The following is a 19952-nucleotide window of genomic DNA, read 5'->3' on the forward strand; positions in this document are numbered from 1 at the left end:
GTTCCAAAGGGCAGTGGCCATGGCAGAGAGATCTTTTCTCTTGGACCCCTCCCACTGGAATTCTCTGACTGAGCCCATAGCATGTTCTTTCTGCTGGCATGGATGGGGTGGATTGATCCTATTGGGGTGAGATACATGGACATGAATTATAATGAATGAGTAAAATACTGTTAGCTGCCTGTCCTCCCAAAATTCAGTAGAAATTACTGTTAATTAACCCTGGATAGTTCAAATAATATTTTGTTATGCTTTTTTGGTCTTTTAGTTCCAACCATGCCTTCCTCTAAAAAGAAGAAAAACAAAAAATACCGAAGTGTTATATCAGACATATTTGATGGTTCTATTTTAAGTTCTGTACAGTGCCTCACATGTGATCGGGTATGTTTTTCAGTGCTTATGCAAAATTTCTCTCTTTCTATGTGGATTTTTTAAAAAAAAGTAATATAGTAATTCTTGGATTATCCAAGCTAGATTTTCCAAACATGTTTGACTAGTCCTTTTCATAGTTCTTTAATTTTTTATCCTCTGCATTATTTATATTTTTATATTTATCAATATCTATGTACATATATATTTATTCATACTTTACAGTGAACGCATAATTTATATTTATGCATACTTTATAGTGAACTTAAATATATGTTACTTCCCATCAAGTGGCATAATTGCAGATAAGCAGTATTATGTTTTGTTTTATGAGAAGCTTCAAAGAAGCAAATATAATTATAGAATTTGATCAAGTACATTGACAAATAAGTGTTTATGTTTATTTTCCATAGGTTTCAGTTACACTGGAAACTTTCCAGGATTTGTCTTTACCTATTCCAGGTAAGGAAGATCTTGCTAAGCTGCATTCTGCAAATCATCAGACCTCTCTTGTCAAGGCAGGATCTTGTGGTGAAGCATATGCTCCTCAAGGATGGATTGCGTTTTTTGTGGAATATTTCAAAAGGTTAGTTGTTTTCTTTCTACTACTTTAGTAATTCTTCTGCATTGATGTTTCTGCTATAACAGCAGAACAATTGCTGTTTTTCTATCAATGATATTTCAGGTTTGTTGTCTCATGTGTCCCTAGCTGGTTTTGGGGTCCAACAGTAACCTTACAAGATTGTCTTGCTGCCTTTTTTGCTAGAGATGAATTGAAAGGTAAGAGATTCATATTTTATCAAATATCAAATTCTAATTTAGCTACTTTGTGTGATTTATTGTATTGAATCAGGTTTCACATTTAACAGAACAGAAAGCATATTAGAGTTTTCTCCACATTATTGTTGAAATTGAATTGAGAAATATTTTCAAGGACAAACATTCAGAAAACATAGTTGCAAAAGATTAACTTTTGAATTATAGTATGGATTTTCAATTAAGAACAATTTCCCAATTCACGAGGATAAGTATTTTATAAAATGCTAGGATCAATTTACCATATTGCAAAATCAAACATATTTAGTGTGAGTTAAAGGGGGAAAAGGTAATTTTCTATATTTTTAGAATAATGTTTGTTCTTCTCTTCTTTACAATGTCTGCAGGTGACAATATGTACAGTTGTGAAAAATGTAAAAAGTAAGTGACCTACATTTAAACTCTTTATATATATATGTATAATTTGTATACTTTTCTACCCTTTTTTATTTATAGAACTATTGAAACCAGGAATATGATGTAATGTATGAAATATACACAGGCACAGTTCAGTTGGCAAAATAGCCTTTTTGTATGAACCATTATGACTTAATATTTGTTTAAAAATAGTTTTAACTATTGATTGTCTTAAGCTTTCTTGAAAAACTGCCCAAACAGCCTTGAAACCTAATAAAAGATGTTTAGGATTAATTTGCCTCTACCAAACAGGAATAGTTTCATGACAAATGCCAGAGCCTAATCTGAGCAATGCATGTAACCAACTAGACAAAACATAGGCATCATTTAGACTTGCTACTTGTTTGAACGTTATCTGTTACTGTTTTATTTTATATTTTACCACTCGTATGCTGCCTCAACGTCATATGATTCTAACTACTAAGATTATTTTCTGTTAAGCAAAAAATAGTAAAAGTATAAAAAGGCAGGATCAGCAGTAAATACAAGATATGCAACAGTGAAGAATAACTAAACAAACATTTTCCCAGCCAGCCTCCACTAGGGAACCGATCGCTGTATCTTGCCCCAGGGCCTGTCAGAAGAGCCAGGTTTTGACAACTTTACAAAAGCCCAATAGGGTGCAGCCATGCAGAACTTAGGGGGAATGCTGTTCTGCAGGACAATCAGTTACTGAGGTGTGTTTCTTAAGTCCTCAAGAAGACACTGGTTTACAACTGGAACTTATCAATTCACTCAGATCTAACTGGTCAAATGGAACTTATCAACTCACTCAGATCTAACTGGTCAAATGGAACTTATCAACTCACTCAGATCTAACTGGTCAAATGCAAACAACAGGAGAAAGATAGTCCTCTTAGTAACTAGATTAAACTATGAAGAGCTATACAGGTAATCTACAACACCAAGCCATCCAGAGCTATGTGAACGAAATAAGAAGTGCCCATAGTTGCATGGCTACATTCTAGATCAGTTGTAACTTCTGAGTGGTCTACCAAGATAGCCTCATGAGTGATTGAGAGGACCTCTTGATCAAGGTAATGACACAATTGGCACACAAGAAAGCTTTGTGCAAAGGTGCTCCTGACTTCAGCTGCCATCTGCTGAATGAATGAAAACTGCCTACCACTTCTGTCTGGGCCACTGTAGAGCAGTACAGAAATAACTTTTTTAAAAAAAAATGAATAGAAGAGCAGTTATTTAAAAACCAAGTAGCTTTTCAAAGAAGGAGGCAGTAAGAAACAAATTTAGGATTGCCTTGTCAGATTCTTTAAGGTGTAAGAGGAGAAGGTGAGAGAAACTTTGTCAGACTTTCAAGAGTCTGTTATTATACCCTGTCACAATAGAGGTCCAGTAGTGCTTGAGGAGCTTGTTTCTTGGCCTTGAAAAGATACCAAATGACAGTGTGGTATTGTATACTTACTTGTTCATAATAAGTCAGAATTCAGTAAAATTTTAACAAGTAGACTAAAGAAAACACTTTAGATTCCGGTTTAACACTTTTAATTCAGAGTTACAGCCATATATTTTCCATTAGAACCAGTTTGATCTGAGAGGCAGTTTGACCTAGTGCAAGGGTGTCAAACTCGTGGGCCGCGGGCCGGATGTGTCACATGCTAGCCCCGCCCGGTTTAGCGAAGGAGGAAAAAGTCCCGATACGTCACGTGACGAGGCCGTGACAACATGAGTTTGACACCCCTGGTCTAGTGGTTTAGGGACTAGGGTAGAAAGCAGGAGACTGAATTCAAGTCCTATTTGTGGTCATGAAAGCCAGCTAGGTGATCTTGGGACATTCACTTTCTCTCAGCCCAACCCATCACAGGGTTGTTGTGGGGAAAACAGGAGGAGGAATATGTTTGCTGCCTTCAGCTATTTGTAAAGGCAGGAAATAAATAGTTGGAAAGAAAACGCATTTCATTGTCATTATTATAATATAGATTATAGTTGGTTGCAGTCAGCCAGATGCTTGGATTGGATTTGGTATTTTTGTCCACCTATCAAACCAAGGACCTGGGATAGGCAGATATTATTTAGTAATATTAAAGATATTGTTGCAGGATGTAAGCTGTTCCAATAAAGCTGCCTTTTGCAATTGACTGATGATGTCAAAGTGATGCTCCTGATGTTTTGGAATTGCACCCAATTATATTATTATTATTATTGTTGTTGTTGTTATCATTATTATCATTATATTTATTCATCAAACATGAAACTCAGTCAACTGAACATTCAAAAATGCATCATAAATACCATTGACTGGTGCTAATGGTTGATATGGGTTGCTGCCAGCGTCCTAAGTATCAACCAAGTACCTTCTTAAAATGTATGATGTTCCAAGTAGCGCAGTTTTTTGCAGTTCTGCTGGTGTTAATGCAGGAAGCTGCAATTTGCTGCTGTATGTTATAAAATTCTTGGACATGGTACCAAGTGCCCCGATGACAATGGGTCATTGTCTGTTAAATTTTTCATCCATAGCTGTGTAGTTTCAATGGCCAGGTTGCGATATTTCATGATTTTTTCCAGTTCTTTTTCTTCTACTCTGGCATTTCCTGATACCGTGATGTCAATAAATTGTACCTTTGGGTTTTCAACAACTGTGATATCTGGCGTGTTGTGTTTCAAGTGACGACGATGACGATGATGATGATTGAGTTTAGTACTTTACCAAGATATATGTTGGGTTTTTTATATATGTTGTCATGTTTATTTTATATATAGGTATGAAAACTGGGAAAAATTGTAGATTTCTAATTCCATTTTTCTCTAGTTAGCATTTTTAAAATAGTAAAGCTAGAATTTTTTTAACATTGTGGTCAATATTTTTTACAATGTTATTAAATGTGAACTTTATTTCAGGTTAAGAAATGGAGTAAAATTCTGCAAAGTTCAACACTTCCCTGAGGTAATGTGCTTTGCTTTGCTTTGCTTTGCTTTGCTGGATAAAAATGTCCTTTTTTCCCCTTTTTGTAATAAATTAGTGTGAACATAAGAACAAATTACTTCATGTAACATGACTTGTATTCAGTTCTATTTCTTCATTTTCCAGGATGAATCTTTTAACAGTTTAACAGATAACAGTCAAACAAATCAATTTCTTCTTTACGTTGTTATGGTCCCTATCCTGAATTACATTTTCTGTCAGAATGTATAGCTGCTTCAACCAAAAGTTTTTTTCAGCCACAATTTTAAGAGTTAGCAAGATTCATGAAAGAGTGGTAATACAAGAATTCTAGCAATTGTATTATTTTCCAGCTCAGGTGATGCTACAGCTAAGATTTTCTAGGTCTTTTTCTCATAACCTTACGGTGCATTGGAAAGTTGATTCATTGATAATGGGGAAGGGTGCAGCTGATTATTTGCAAAAGTCACCTAAATCTCTATCAGTCTTGAGAACCGATTGTTACATTCTACACAACAGTTTTAGATAGTTTGGACTAGTATATTTTAAGCTGTTCACTTACCATGTTTAAATTTAATGTAATTCTATTGGATATTGGAGCTTGGCCTTCACTGAAAAGTGTTGCATTTGAGGTGACTGAGAATAATCCTAAAACTCTTAATTGCTTTTAACATGTGTATCATCATATATTAAACAGCCATAGAAATATGTATATTTTTGTGCTTACCTAAAAATATAAGAAGTTTCTTGCTTCTGATGTAATTATCAATGTACTTAAGAGATGCTCAATGTTGAGAATTAAAGTTTAGTCTAATTTGTTTCCTGGTCATTGCATTCATGTAATTTTCTTGGAAGTGTGGTTTTTCATTGCCAGACTGTTCCCTATCCAAATACTAATTAGGACTGATCCTACTTAGCTTCTAAGATCAGCAAAGGTCAGCTAAATATTTCCAGGCTCTTGAGAATTACCTAATAACTAAAATAATTCAGGATAAAATATTACCGATAACTTGGATTACAAAGAATTATATTAGGATCATTTGAGATCAGTGTGATACTTTTTGGATGGATTCCACAATTTGAAAGTTTTTGGGAAGATTAGAATTATTTTGGGTTTTTTTTAAATATATCTTTTCCTAAGGAAATATAACAACAATATTGTTCTGTAAATGATATTCTCAGGATCCTCAGGCAAAACGAAATGATAACCCAGAAATAACACCAAAAGACAACGCTATGGGTGTGATGCTGTTTTAATGTCGCTGGCTTCGAGAAAAAGTTGCAGTCATAACGATTTAAAGTTGGCGCCACAAGCGTGTGGCTTGTAGCGCTTTTAACACCCCGACCGAATGACCGACGCCCGCCGATCATCAGGGCGGCCGTCAGCTGTGGGGCGCCGCCCAGACCCCACCCCTTGCGCAGTGACTCAGCAGATGGAAAAGCGGCGTCAGTCCCTCAGCTATAGTGCGTCACCAGCATACCAGCGCCCTCCCAGTCATCACTGCGTACCTCGTGGGTGTCATGGCTCCTAAGCCCTATCCCCAACGCATTGCGAGTCCCCGCACCCGACCGCCTACCCTGGTGCTACCAACACCCCCCACGTGCATAAATATTTGTGTCCTCCGTGTTCTTTCGTATCCCAGCCCCAAGATATCAGCAGGATATCAGGCTCGACAGGGGGCTCCCCTTCACCAAGGGTCTTTCTGCAAGACATAAAGCGGATGTGTTAACAACAGCTTGTAGTTTCAGAGGATGCTTTCTATGAAACTTTCTAAGCAACCAACTAGCATTAACATCTTCCGCGGATATCCATGAAGCCTCCTCATAAGGTTACTCCTTCCATTGAACTAGATATTTAAGTCTCCCTCTGCTGATCTTGGAGTCTAATATTTCATCGATTTCATATTGTTCATCCCTAACTGGTCCAGGACGGTTTGGACTGTCTCTAATCGCGGTTACGGGTTTTAGGAGACTGCTATGGAAAATGGGATGGATTTTGCCCAGTAGAGGCGGGAGTTTCAGAGCCACGGTGACAGAGTTGATCACTTTGGTTACAGGAAAGGGACCTAGATATTTCGGTCCTAATTTTCAGTTTGGTACCCTCATTTTTATATACTTAGTAGAAAGGTATACTAAATCCCCCACTTTTAATGGCTCTAATCGTGATCTCTTCTTGTCTGCTTGGGATTTGTATTCAATTGCTGCTTTATCCAGCACTTCCCTAACCTGTGGCCATAGTGTCCGTATCTTATCAGCCCATTCTTGCGGTATCGAACTGGTATCTGATAGGTTTTCTAGCTCTTGTATAGCTACAAAGTCATGTCCTGTAACAATCTGGAATGGAGTAAAGCCAGTACTACAATGCACAGCATTGTTATAAGCAACTTCGGCGAATGGCAACAGATACGACCAGTCGTTCTGTTGATAGGAGATATAACAGCGCAGATAGCGTTCCACCATAGCATTGGCTCTTTCAATTGTGCCATTTGTGCTAGAGTGGAAAGCTGAACTGAGCCCTTGCGTCGAGCCTATGGATTGTATAAAGTTCCTCCAGAATCTAGCCGTAAATTGCAGCCCCCTATCCAAAATAATGCGACGGGGTACCCCATGCAAGCAATAGATATGTTGGATGAAGAGTTTGGCTAACTTCCGGGCTGATGGCAATCCGCTACATGGGATGAAATGGGCCTGTTTGGAAAACAGGTCTATGACATTCCATATAACCGTGTTCCCATTACTCTCAGGGAGGTCCACTACGAAATCCATGGCGATTTCGTCCCATGGTGTACTAGGGGTGGCCACTGATTGTAATAGGCCAAGGGGTTTCCCTGGCCTCGGTTTGGATTTCGCACAGATAAGATAGCTAGTTACATATGCCTCTATGTCAACCCACATATGTGGCCACCAAAATTGGCATCGTGTAAGATGTAGGGTCTTGAGAAACCCAAACTGTCCGGCAGCTTTGACGTTGTGACATCTTTGTAGGACAGCCCGTCGCAAGCCCTTTGGGATGTACAATCTGTCACCCTTCCATGCTAACCCGTCCCTCTGAGTGAGTAAGTGTTTGTTGTCCTGTAGCCAATGGTCATTAGTTAAGGCCTCCCTTAGTGACTCCTCCCATCTTTGCTGCATGTCTATACTGGTCGCTGCCCTCCCTCCTTACCTACTGTCCAGTATCATGGCCTGCAACACTTCATCCTGTTTACTATTAAACTGCGGCATACGAGATAGGGCATCGGCCAGGAAATTCTTCTCCGCAGGTACATACTTTAATACGAAATTAAACCGCTGGAAATATTGGGCCCATCGTACCTGTTTGGATGAAAGCTTCCTGGGGATCTGTAGGGCTATTAGGTTCCTGTGGTCCGTCCAGACCTCAAATGGTTCACGCGCTCCCTCCAATATGTGCCGCCACACAGTGAACGCTTTTCCCATATAGCCCACCCCTGCTCTGTAGGGGTGAATTTTTTAGAGGTATACGCACATGGCTGTAAGTGGCCTCATTCAGTAGCCTGCAATAACACAGCTCCAACAGCCACATCACTTGCATCCACCTGCACTATGAACGGTTTCTGGTGATTAGGATGCTGGAGTATAGGGGCTCGAGCAAACAGAGCTTTCAAGTTCTCAAAAGCCTTTTGACACTCCGAAGACCACTCTATGCGTTGACCTGGCCTTGGTTTTCCATCAATTCCCCGGGTCCGTAGAAGGTTCGTAAGACACAATGCTATATGGGCAAACAATGGGATGAATTGTCTATAGAAGTTAGTGAATCCGAGGAAGCTCTGCAGTTGCTTCCTCATCCCCAGGGGTTGCCACTCCAATACGGCAGCGACTTTATTAGGATCCATTCCCAGGCTGTCTTTGGATATCCTATAGCCTAGGTAGTCCAATTCTGTGTGGTGAAATTCGCATTTAGACACTTTAACGAATAATTTAGCCTCCAGAAGTTTTTCTAACACTCGATGGACTAGGTGTACATGTTCCTCCATAGTGTTCTGTCCCCAACCACACGCACACACACCAACAGACGTTCAAGAGTTAAAGACCAAACCAGCCGGCAAAATTCTTTTCCTTAAGATAACGGAACTTGGCAACAACCTAGTGGCTGCCTGCTAAGAGTTTATTATTTACGAAGAGGAGAGATAACTTCTCCCCACTCCTGGTACATCAAAAGAAACAGCTCAATAATTACGGAGTCAATCAAGTCCAGAGATAATCCAGCAAAGTCTATAGCAAAAAGTCCGGCAATGCAGAATGGCGTGGAAGCTTTCAGCTTTGTTTGTCACAAGGTTTGACTGGCCACCACACTCCCTTTTATATCCTGTGGGATGTGGTCCAGTGACTCAGCCTAATCTCGGGCACGCCTTTTCTTCTGTTGCGCGTGCTTATCTCTGCGATGCTGGCATGGATCCAGCCAAGACTCATTACCCTCATCACTGTCCATCTGTGGCTGCCTGGACATGCTTGGCCCCGGCCCTATCTCTTGCCCTTCGGCGGACACCGAAGGCATTGCCAGAGAGGAGGGTCCTGGAGAGGGAGGCCTTGCCAACTCCTCTCCTTCACTCTCGGGGTCCTCTCCTGCCGATGACACAGGCTCAGGTAATGGAGCCACAACACATAGTGCCAGTATATATTAGGATATCATTGAGATATACTAATACACCGCAATATAAAAATTCATGAAGGACCTCATTAATTAACTGCATAAATACTGCCGGAGCGCCCTGTAGTACAAATGGCATGACCTGAAATTTATAACTGCCGAGCGGACAGTTAAAAGTGGTCTTCCATTCGTCACCCTGTCTAATACGGACTCTATAATATGCCTCCCATAGATCTAGTTTGGTGAAATATTTGCCTGTAGCCAATGTGGCCAGGAGATGCTTTATCAATGGGAGGGGATACAGGGGCTCTACGCTTACTGGTTTATACCGCGAAAGTCGACACAGAGATGAAGACCGCTATCCTCCTTCGCTCGGAAGAGGACTGGGGAAGCCATATGCGCTCGACTAGGTTAAATGAACCCTCTGGCCAAGTTCTTGAACTTCCCATATGCACACACATTATTAACATGTCATGTCAGTATAGTCTCCCTTTAGCACTGTTTGTGTAGAACAGTGCCAAGAATAATAATAATTGTTATTGCCATGTTGTTCACAACTTTTTTCAAGCCACAGCCTGCATTAGTGATGGGTAACATGTTAGAGACCCTAATCCAAACAATATTCTTAAAAAGAAATACTAGTACAGAATATTTGCCAAGGAGTTTGAGGCACAAATATAGATGATTGCTAGCTGTATCATATAATAGCTATGGTGTAATTGTGATGTCATAAAGCACTTTCAAATGGAACCCCACAACTAAATACTGGGAGCAAAGGAGCAAAATTGGAGGTTGCAGAAAGGATTTAAGACATCTTTTGTTTCATTACCCCTTTCCTAAAGAAACCACTAGAATAAGGAGATTAAATAAATATTTCTGTGGTAATTTCATTTTCTATGAGGAAATAATAAAGTCATTAGCTGCTTAATAAGGAATCTGTGGTTTAAATATTAAAATAAAAGATAAAACATTTTCAAATAAGTCTGTTGATTGTTTTTCACAGATTTTATGTATTCATCTCAAAAGATTCAGACATGATCTTATGTTTTCCACAAAAATTGGAACTCATGTATCCTTTCCTTTGGAAGGACTTGATCTTCAACCTTTTCTTGCTAAAGACAGTCCTGCTCAAATAGCAGTTTATGACCTTTTGTCTGTCATCTGCCACCATGGAACTGCAATCAGTAAGTATATATAATCTGTTTTCATAGGCTATGTGTGTGGTATGTTACATCATTATGCAGCTGATGTAAAATATTACATTAATCTGTACCAAACTGCTTTCCCTGCAATTTTAAAACAAAAAAAATTCTCTTAATTTTGTTCTTTAATTTAGATGGGCATTATATAGCTTATTGTCGAAATAATTTAAATAATCGATGGTATGAGTTTGATGATCAAAGTGTCACAGAAGTAACCGAATCAACTATTCAAAATGCAGAAGCTTATGTTCTCTTCTACAGGTGAGAAAGCAAGTTTGAAGTTGCAAAACAATGGTTAGATGCAGAGGTTGTCATTGTCAGTGAAAGTATCGTTTGAGCAGAGTTTTGCTTAGTCGATGGTCTCACAGGAAGAAAAAGAAGAGAGACAGTACTGCAAATCTTCCTTCTGATCTTACAATTTGTAAAATTCTTCTCTGGCTAGTTGATGACAGAACTAAAGATGGAGAGAATCTACAAAAACATTCTCCTTCTCTCTTTTGCTAGGAAGCTTTTTTTAAAAAACTGATACAAGTCTGTTATTCATAACAAACAGTTGGGAAAAAAACAGGATAGTCATTCCCAATTGTTAGAGGCTTTATTAGCTTTAATTGTAACTCAATATGGCTTTTTTCGAAGTGCTTCTTTGCAGGAATTAATATGTTTTTCTCTGGTTCTAAAGAGTAGTTCCAAGTTCAGCTTATCATGAACTCAAATATTTTGAAGATATCAAGATTTGAAGTAACCTTACTTTTTAAATTGAAAATTAGCACATAATATGCAATATTGAGTTTAGCTATCGTAAAATTAATATTTGTAGTCATACAAAGTAATAGAGATCTTTAAAAAGATTCTTAGTTTATTTCAACACAAGTCTGGATGAGGTCCTTTCCTCCATCAATATTTACCTGTTGTTAACACTACTCATTTCAAAGCAGCATACATGTTAACTAATGTTAATATTGCCTCTTTTCAAAAGAAAAAGTAACGAAGAAGCTAAAAAAAAGAGAGAGAGAGTGTCAAGCCTTAATGTTATGGAACCAAGCCTCCTTCAATTTTATATTTCACGTTTATGGCTGAATAAATTCAGAACTTTTGCTGAACCAGGACCTATTTCAAATAATGATTTTCTCTGCATACATGGAGGTGAGTCTGCAATCATATAAAACTATTCTCTTAGGAAGATAACATTTCATTATCTGGAACAATGAATCCTACTGTTTTCTATAACTTGAGTTTTTGACCATTTTTGCGATCCTGTGTATTTTTGTCCTTACATCTTTTCACTGGAATTTTTATTCAGTTAAATAAGAATTTCACTCTGTAGTTAGTTAATTGGTTTTTTGATTATCCAGATCACAGCCCAAATTTTTCTTATGTAGAATCCATTTCTTCAAATGTAAAGCTAACTGGTTTACTGTTAGAATTACAGACACAAACTCTGGATAACTTATTATTTGAAAGTAAAAAATATGTATGTCCTTAATTACTAGTCATGACTTGTTAGCCCATAGTTTAATTCTGTAGTAAGATAAATTAGATTGCACCTATCTTTGGGGTAGAAACTCAGAAGCTTTAATATAAAACAGTAGGAAGTTGTTTCTTTCACAGATGTTTTATGCTTTTACTGCTGCTGAAAAACTGCATTACTTCAATGTTTCTACTCCTTTTAACTAAACCATATTTAATTTTTTAAAATTATTTTTCTGTAGGAGTCCCTCCACACAAAGCTTCTTTTATAGAAGATCTGGTTGTAATGCTTCCTCAGAACATATGGGATAATTTGTACAGCAGGTAAACTTTTAATTGTGAAACAGATTAAATTTTATGCCTGATTTTATTATGCTAAGGAAATAATAACATTATCAAAGAGAAGTTAATTGGAACATCTGCATATAGTGTAGTACAGAACATACTGAATCCTGTGATGGACAGCACTTCCTAAGCCTCTTTAATCTAGCAAAACATCTATAAACAGAAGGCAGAAATACTGTTTTCATTTATTCACTTTCATGCATGCACCTCTACTACCCATCTGATAGTGTGTGAACTGGCATGAGACAAGGATGATTCAGGATTAGGGAAAGAGAAAACCAAATAATTTCACTTTGTTTCTAAATACAAATGCATCTGCTGGCTCAAACAGCAATCTGTAAATAGAATTATGCGAGTTGGTATTATAGCATTAGTGCATTAGTGTTGCTGTTTTCAATAGAATATTACTCCACTGTAGTTTAATTCAAGGTCTGATCTATCTGCATGGCTAGGTTTTCTTTAAAATGCATCACTTAATTGCATTTGAAGAATTTCTTTTAAAAATCAGAAATAACAGAAACTTTTAGTACATTAGAGAGAACACTTGATCTCTTTGCCTTAATATAGTACTTCTCCATAATCAGTTCTTTATAGGCACTAATTCAAACAAACATACTCTTGCAATATTTTAAAAGTACTATAGTCTCCTCCAAAATGGGCTATAATATATTTATGTGTAGATAAAGCAGGCATTACAAAGTAGGGACTTAATATGATACTTATTTTAAAGAATTAAATACTTATTCTTGCTGACAAACTTTCAAACAAATGTGGTATAAATAATTAAGCAGATACTGTCACACACATTTCCCCAAGAATAAACCCTATTAAACAAATGTAATTCTGAGTAAAGTATGTTGAGGATTGCTGTAAATCCCATATATAAATGTCAATGTGCACAGAGGGAAAGGTGATAAACTGTTTTCTGAAAAGGATAAAAGTTGTATATTGTGAAAATAACAATTCTGAATTGATATTTTTTAATACTACAATATGATTGTCTTGGTTTTTCTGAATCTTTTAAAAAGTTTACAGATTTACCATGGCAGAAAAATAGTATGTCACCAAAGATTTTACATTGCAATTATTTCTTTCATTTCAGTGAGGACAAAAATTACTATAAAATCATGTATTATATTTCAAACTTTTTTAGTCAAAATATGTGTAACAAATCAAAGATTCTGTTATATCAAGCAACAAAGAAACAGTACAATGAAAAATGTATTAGAAAGCAGAATAAAAACAAACAATACTGTTTTGTATATGATCTGGAAAAGGTAAACAGTAGAACCACCCTTATTTTTAAGGTGTAAAAAAGATGTTCACTTTTTGATATATCAGAACTAGTTTGGGAATAATAGATATACCATGCGCAACTAATTCAGATATGTGTGGCTTATTTCTACTTAAAAGTAAAAAAAAAGTGAACAAAAAAAGTTTGCTTTCTAAAAATAGTGTTTGATTCTATAAAATCTAATAAATGGGAATTTATTTAATAATTTATTGTTACAGGTATGGTGGAGGACCAGCAGTTAATCATTTGTATGTATGTTATACCTGTCAAATGGAAACAGAGAAAATAGAAAAAAGACGGAAGACAGAACTGGAAATGTTTATTCGGGTAAATATGTTTTTTCTATTTTGTTAAATCATGTATTTGTTTGAGATAGAAATATTTAAAATCAATAACTTTTATCTTGAGACATTGTGAGCTACATATAGAATATTTTTATTCATTTCACAAATTTTCTTTGTCCCCAAAGAGTTTGATTGGGGATCAGAGGTATTGAGAGCTTCTTCAAAACAATGTAGTGATATGTGGGCTTTAAAAGGGAAAATAAAATATACTACCTCAGTTCTTCCACTAGTAGGACCCATCAAAGGACAAAGTTCCATTGCAAATAGAAAAAAGTGAACATCCAAACTAAGCTCAATATTTTAAAATTATTCAAAATAATTCATAATTATTCTTGCTAATAAAATGTAAAGTTTCATATTTTCTTAGCATCCATTTTGGCATGTCATAATAGAGAGTTTCAGAACTGAGAAAAAAATCATAGAAAATTTGATTTACAATCTGTGAAGAACAACTTCTGACTGAAAAGGAAATGGTTATTACAGGACAAAGCATTACACAGGATGTGGAAAAAGCCACAATATGAAATTTTCAGGAACTGGGGATTTTTAAAAAATGTATATATAATATCCATTTATTTTCAATGATATGCTTTCTAAGCATAATGAATATTAATAGAGCTTATATAGACAGTGGTGCTTAAAAGTTTGTGAACCCTTTTGAATGTTCAGTATTTCTCTTAATTTTAGGACTTGTGTGAAAAATAGATTTTATGTCATATTTATGCAGAAATTCAAAAGTGTTCACGAACTTTTAAGCAACGTTGTATACCCTAAATTTTAATGATAAATAGATAATCCTTGACCATTGAGTCATTGTTTCAGAAATTATTTCGTTCTTTAAAATTCAGGAGATATTCAGAGAAGTATCTGCCTTGAAAGTAGCCCATGTAGAATTGTATAGCATAGTCAAGCATCAGGAGTTGACCACAGGAAATGTATTATATTACAAAATGTTTTATGATAATTTGTATATCAAAATGTTTCTCAAAATTTGCTAATTTCAGTTCTACAGGAGTTGCAGATTTTGGACACATTCTTTAAGTTAGGCCATTTGAGTTACCTTGATTAAAAAACTGTTGCTCTATGATGCACTGTTTTGCCCAGTTAAGGATTACACATAGAGGTTTAGTAGTATAATTGACAACCCATGATTAGCTGGGTCATCCTTCCAGAAATATTTCCTTAAAAGGTTCCTCAATGCCTTCAACAGTGACAAAACTCCTAATGTACTACCTTCACTGGAAAAGTTGAGATACCTTCAGAAATGTTATCTGCCTAAAAAATAGCCTGTGTTGAACTATATAACACAGCTAAATATCAACACAGGAAATGTTTTATGACATTTTGTATCTTGCCATAAACAGTTTAATGATTGTTGTCATAAAATATTTTATACAATTTGCAAAATTTCAATTCCATGGATGTCATAGCCACTGGATTTTGGATGCATTCTGTAAGTTAGCCCATTTGAGGTACCTTGGTTCAAAATTTGTCGCCTTATGATGCACCATTTCACTCAGTTGAAGGTTACAGGAATAATGAGGTTTAGGAGTATATAGATACATTAGCAGAGACTATGTAGTGATGTGTTTTGTTTTCATTTTTAAAATCATAGTAGGAACGTTGATCCAACACTTATTAAGCATTTAATTTGTGAATATGCACTTACTATTTGTAATTTTGGAGAGTTTTGAGGGCATTAACAGTGAATCTAAGGCAACTATGTTAGGCTTGTTCACATCTGCTTTTAGAATTTTCTTTCTGTCCCTCAGTTGAACAGAGCATTCCAAGAGGAGGAGTCTCCATCTATATTCTATTGCATCAGTATGCAGTGGTTCAGAGAATGGGAAGCGTTTGTGAAGGGCAAGGACAACGGTAAGTACTTTTGTAATTCAAAGAGACTGCAAGAACATGCTATATAAAGATCACATGGTTTTAATTAGGTAGTAAATAACTGCAGTAAAATCAGGGCAGTGCAATGAATTCTGATGTTAAATAAAATAGAACAGCACCTAATAAGAATACATGACAACTATGCATATAGATAAATAGTTCTATTGGATCTGCAGTTTTGGGAGCCTTGATAAAGGGTTTAATGGGTGGACATCTTTCAGTTACAAACAACATTTTTCAAACTTGTATGCAGCTGTTTCAAATTGAACATCCCAGTCTGAAATGTGTATTTTGCTATGTTTTATTATGTAGAGTTTTTAAATAATTTATAAAATATGAGAGGAATTTTCTTTGGGGCTTTTGTTTCTTTAAATAGAATTATCTTACATTGTAACATACTTTATTTCATTAGATCCTCCAGGTCCCATTGACAATACCAAAATTGGTGTCAGTAAATGTGGTTCGTTTGTTCTAAAACAAGGTATGAATACACTGATAATATTCTCTGCATGCAAATTTACCAATGGTCATGTTCATTTATGGTTGTTTTGTGTATGATCTGTACATTTTTCCTATGTGATTAACAGTTCCATAAACAAATAAGCCCCTTCTATTCTCAAAAGTATAGCATATAGCAGAAGCTCCACATTGGGAATGGGGAATTCAAACAAAGAGGTTATTTTCCAAGCCACCAGAAGGCAAAACAAGAAACAGTGGATAGAAACTAATCACGGAAGGAAGCCACCTGGAATTAAGGAGAAACTTCCTAACAGTGAGAACAATTAACCAGTGGAATAGCTTGCCTTTAGAAGTTGTGGCTGCTTCATCATTGGAGGTTTTTAAGAAAATATTGGACAGTCACTTGTCTGAAATGGTATAGGGTCTTCTGCTTGAGCAGGGGGTTGGACTACAAACCTCCAAGGTCCCCTCCAGCTCTGTTCTGACTGATGGATTGAATTCATTGGTTCTCCAGTTAGCTTCTCGTATAGATTCAGTATATCCCACTTCACATAATGTAGAAAAAAGAAGAAATTACACACATTATTCTCTAGCATTCAGCTATAATTAAAATGTCTTTAAATACTGCTGCATCAACAGGCTTATGTTGTAATCTAGTTGTATAGAATTCTTTAGAATTCTTTATTGGCCAATAGAATTCTTTATAGAATTAACTACTAAATAGGAGCAGTACTTGAAACATGTATGTGACAAAAAATTTTCTATTTAACACTTGTTATTGCTCTTAAAAAGGGAACTCTGAATTTTTTATTATTATTATTATTTATTAAATTTGTATACCGCCCTACTCCCGAAGGATTCAGGGCGGTGAACAGCCAAATAAAATACATATACTACAAATGTTAAAAAACCATTAAAATACAATTAAATAATTGGCCCGAAAAACGAAATTTAAAACACCCCAATTCATAAGACAAATTTAAAATTTTAAAATTTTAAAATTTTTTAAAAAGTTTAAAAGAGAGGTTAGGCCAGGCCGGCCTGCTGGAAAAGAAATGTTTTGATGGCACGGCGGAAAGCGCACAGGTCCGGGATCCTCCGTATCTCCGGGGGGAGCTCGTTCCAGATGGCGGGTGCCCCCACAGAGAAGGCTCTCCCCCTGGGGGCCGCCAGTCGACATTGTTTGGCCAACGGCACCCTGAGGAGCCCCTCTTTATGGGAGCGTACTGGTCGGTGAGAGGCCACTGGTGGCAGAAGGCGGTCTCGTAGATACCCCGGTCCTAAGCCATGGAGCGCTCTAAAGGTGGTAACCAAAACCTTGAAGCGCACCCGGAAGACCACCGTGAGCCAGTGAAGCTCGCGCAGGAAGGGGGGTCACATGGGAGCACCCTGTCGCTCCCATAACCACCCGCACAGCCGCATTCTGGACCAGCTGGAGCCTCCGGGTGCTCCTCAAGGGGAGCCCCATGTAGAGAAATTTGTCTCTAAAAGTCTATATGTAGTTCAACGTGACTTGTAGAGAAGTGGCATCTCGCTACAGTGATTTTCTGAACATACAATTTAAAAAAAAAAAATGGACATTTCTACCTTTATGGTACAAAAATTAAACTTTGAAAATTTGTGAACAGGTATTTTAAAATGTAAAATTTGTGAAAGAAATTATGTCACTTCAAGATTCCTTATAAGTCTCCTTTATCTAATAACTCACAAAGACAAAATAACATCAAACGGTACAAAATAGCTTAAGCTGTATCATCTATATCAGTGGTCCCCAACCTTTTTATCGCCGCGGCCCGCTGAGCGCGCGCAGGGGTGGGGGCACGGCCCAGGAGCTTTTGCGCACGGCCCATTGCGCACGGCCCAGGAGCCTTTGCGCTGCAGCATTTATGTCCCCCGGCCGCTGCGCGGCCCGGTGCCAGGTACTCCACGGCCCGGCACCGGTCCGCGGACCGGGGGTTGGGGACCACTGATCTATATCACATCAGTCACAGATCAATTCAGATAATACTAAACTTCTTAAACCTGAGTTTTTTATATTAAATTATTTATAAATACTGAAGTGCTTTCCAGATTTAATCTTTTAAAATGTCAGGCAAAATTTATGGAAATACGTGTTTTTTAGGAGCTGATTCTGGACAGATTTCCGAAGAAACATGGAATTTTCTACAGTCAATCTATGGAGGAGGCCCAGAAATCATACTGAGACCACCTGTTGCTCAAAGTGAATCTGAATCATTACAGACTGAAGATAAAGTAGAATTAGAAACACATAAACTGTAGGCATCAAATCAAAGAATGAATTCTTACACCATATCTTCCACTTACCAACATACATTCCCAAGATTTTTCAAGTTGCTATTTTTATCTTTATTTTTTTCTGTGAAATGACAGAATGGTAGACATTTTATCTATGGAAAGTGAATTGAAACACATATTGGTCAGTGATCATATTCAAGAACTGAACTGAGATTGAAATCTCTAATTTACACATTATAAATATTAGAACTTTTCAAAGAGACTTTGGAATTGTGATCTTATTTTACATCATTGTATGCATTATAAATGCATTGTATGCATTATAAATGTAATTGGTCTTTTCTTAACTTTAACTATAACTATAAATTACCAAGCTGTCTCCATTCAAGTTTTATCAAGACAAGTTGTCAAGGTTATTGAACATCATTTGATGGAAAGGTGGCATTAGTTAGCAATTAAGAAAATAGAATAAATGTTGTATGAAAACTCAGGAATAGTAATGTTTTCTTTGTGTGTCAGATATGTAAACAATTCAGATGAATCACTGTTTCAGTCAGCAAATATAAATAAACTATGTACTGTTTAAATTCTCTTTAATATGTTTTTGCTGTATATAAATTATCCTCAATAACATATGTAACAACAGATCTATAATCTCTAAGAATAATTGATTTTAAGAGCATGAAAGGGGTACATTTAATTGCTCATGCAATTTAGGACATTTATAGTCTTTTTTAATTCAATGCATTAATAGTTCCACATGGAGAAAATTTATAGTAATGCAGTGCTCATTGGCATGATATATGATGTCAGATGTTGAATTGAATGCATTCAACGAGATTGTAAAACATTCTAGATTATTCATATTGAAATGTTGAATGTCATCCAAATGATTTTTTCTTCCTGAATATTGCCACGGTATAGACAATATTATGAAATGCTAGTTTAATAAAAGTCATTTTTAAAATTGTATAAAATGTTTGAACTTCAAATCATATAAAGTTATGTATCGCAGATTCATCCCACTGAACTTCAGAGAAATTAAAAAATGGAAGACAATATTCATTTTGACTGGAAAACACTTTGAAAAGAAAAATCATCTTTGTATAGAAATTGTTCATAAGGTATAAAATAAGAAAAAGAAAAACTTGCTTTGTTAAATTGATCTTGTATATGAAAAGGAATGCTATCATTTACAAACAATTACAGGAAAAATAGAGCGAAACATAAAAAGTTTACCAAATAATATTTTTCAATTTAAACTATTAACTTGTACTATTAGAACCTGAGATGCATAGCCGGTACAAGTACTGTAAGCTTAGCTCAAGACTCTCAACTATGTTACAGTAATTCAACCCTGATAGGAACTAATGTTACATGTTCGCATATAAACTTTATTTCAGAAGTTACAAAAGGTAAGAAAAAAATTCTGTCTTTTCATCCCTCTCCTTCCATTCCATAGACGCTCATGTTTTAAACATAGATAAATACAATCACTTTGAATGGGAAGATTACAAATTCTGTAGTGTTGTAATATTGATTGATTGTGGCAAAACAATCTTTGCTGAATATATCTTGCCATAATTGA

General features: G+C 36.3%; 1 protein-coding gene across 2 annotated transcripts in view; it reads left to right on the forward strand.

The window, feature by feature from the left end:
* The window catches only part of USP33 (ubiquitin specific peptidase 33), a 39431-nt gene extending 20006 nt beyond the window's left edge, over positions 1-19425 (forward strand). For both annotated transcript variants that reach the window (XM_070939442.1, XM_070939443.1), the window contains exons 11-23: positions 266-378; positions 780-952; positions 1076-1146; positions 1530-1563; positions 4456-4501; positions 10108-10288; positions 10441-10567; positions 11283-11449; positions 12016-12097; positions 13631-13739; positions 15529-15631; positions 16062-16130; positions 18231-19425. In XM_070939442.1, the coding sequence (XP_070795543.1) occupies positions 266-378; positions 780-952; positions 1076-1146; positions 1530-1563; positions 4456-4501; positions 10108-10288; positions 10441-10567; positions 11283-11449; positions 12016-12097; positions 13631-13739; positions 15529-15631; positions 16062-16130; positions 18231-18388 (1433 nt within the window). In that variant the 3' untranslated portion in view covers positions 18389-19425. The remainder of the gene's footprint in view (positions 1-265; positions 379-779; positions 953-1075; positions 1147-1529; positions 1564-4455; positions 4502-10107; positions 10289-10440; positions 10568-11282; positions 11450-12015; positions 12098-13630; positions 13740-15528; positions 15632-16061; positions 16131-18230) is intronic.
* The last annotated feature ends 527 nt before the right edge of the window (positions 19426-19952 follow it).

This window comes from Pituophis catenifer, unplaced genomic scaffold (genome assembly GCF_029215685.1).
Source record: "Pituophis catenifer annectens isolate HBS135680 unplaced genomic scaffold, rPitCat1.0.hap2 SCAF_3, whole genome shotgun sequence".
Lineage (NCBI taxonomy): Eukaryota > Metazoa > Chordata > Lepidosauria > Squamata > Colubridae > Pituophis > Pituophis catenifer.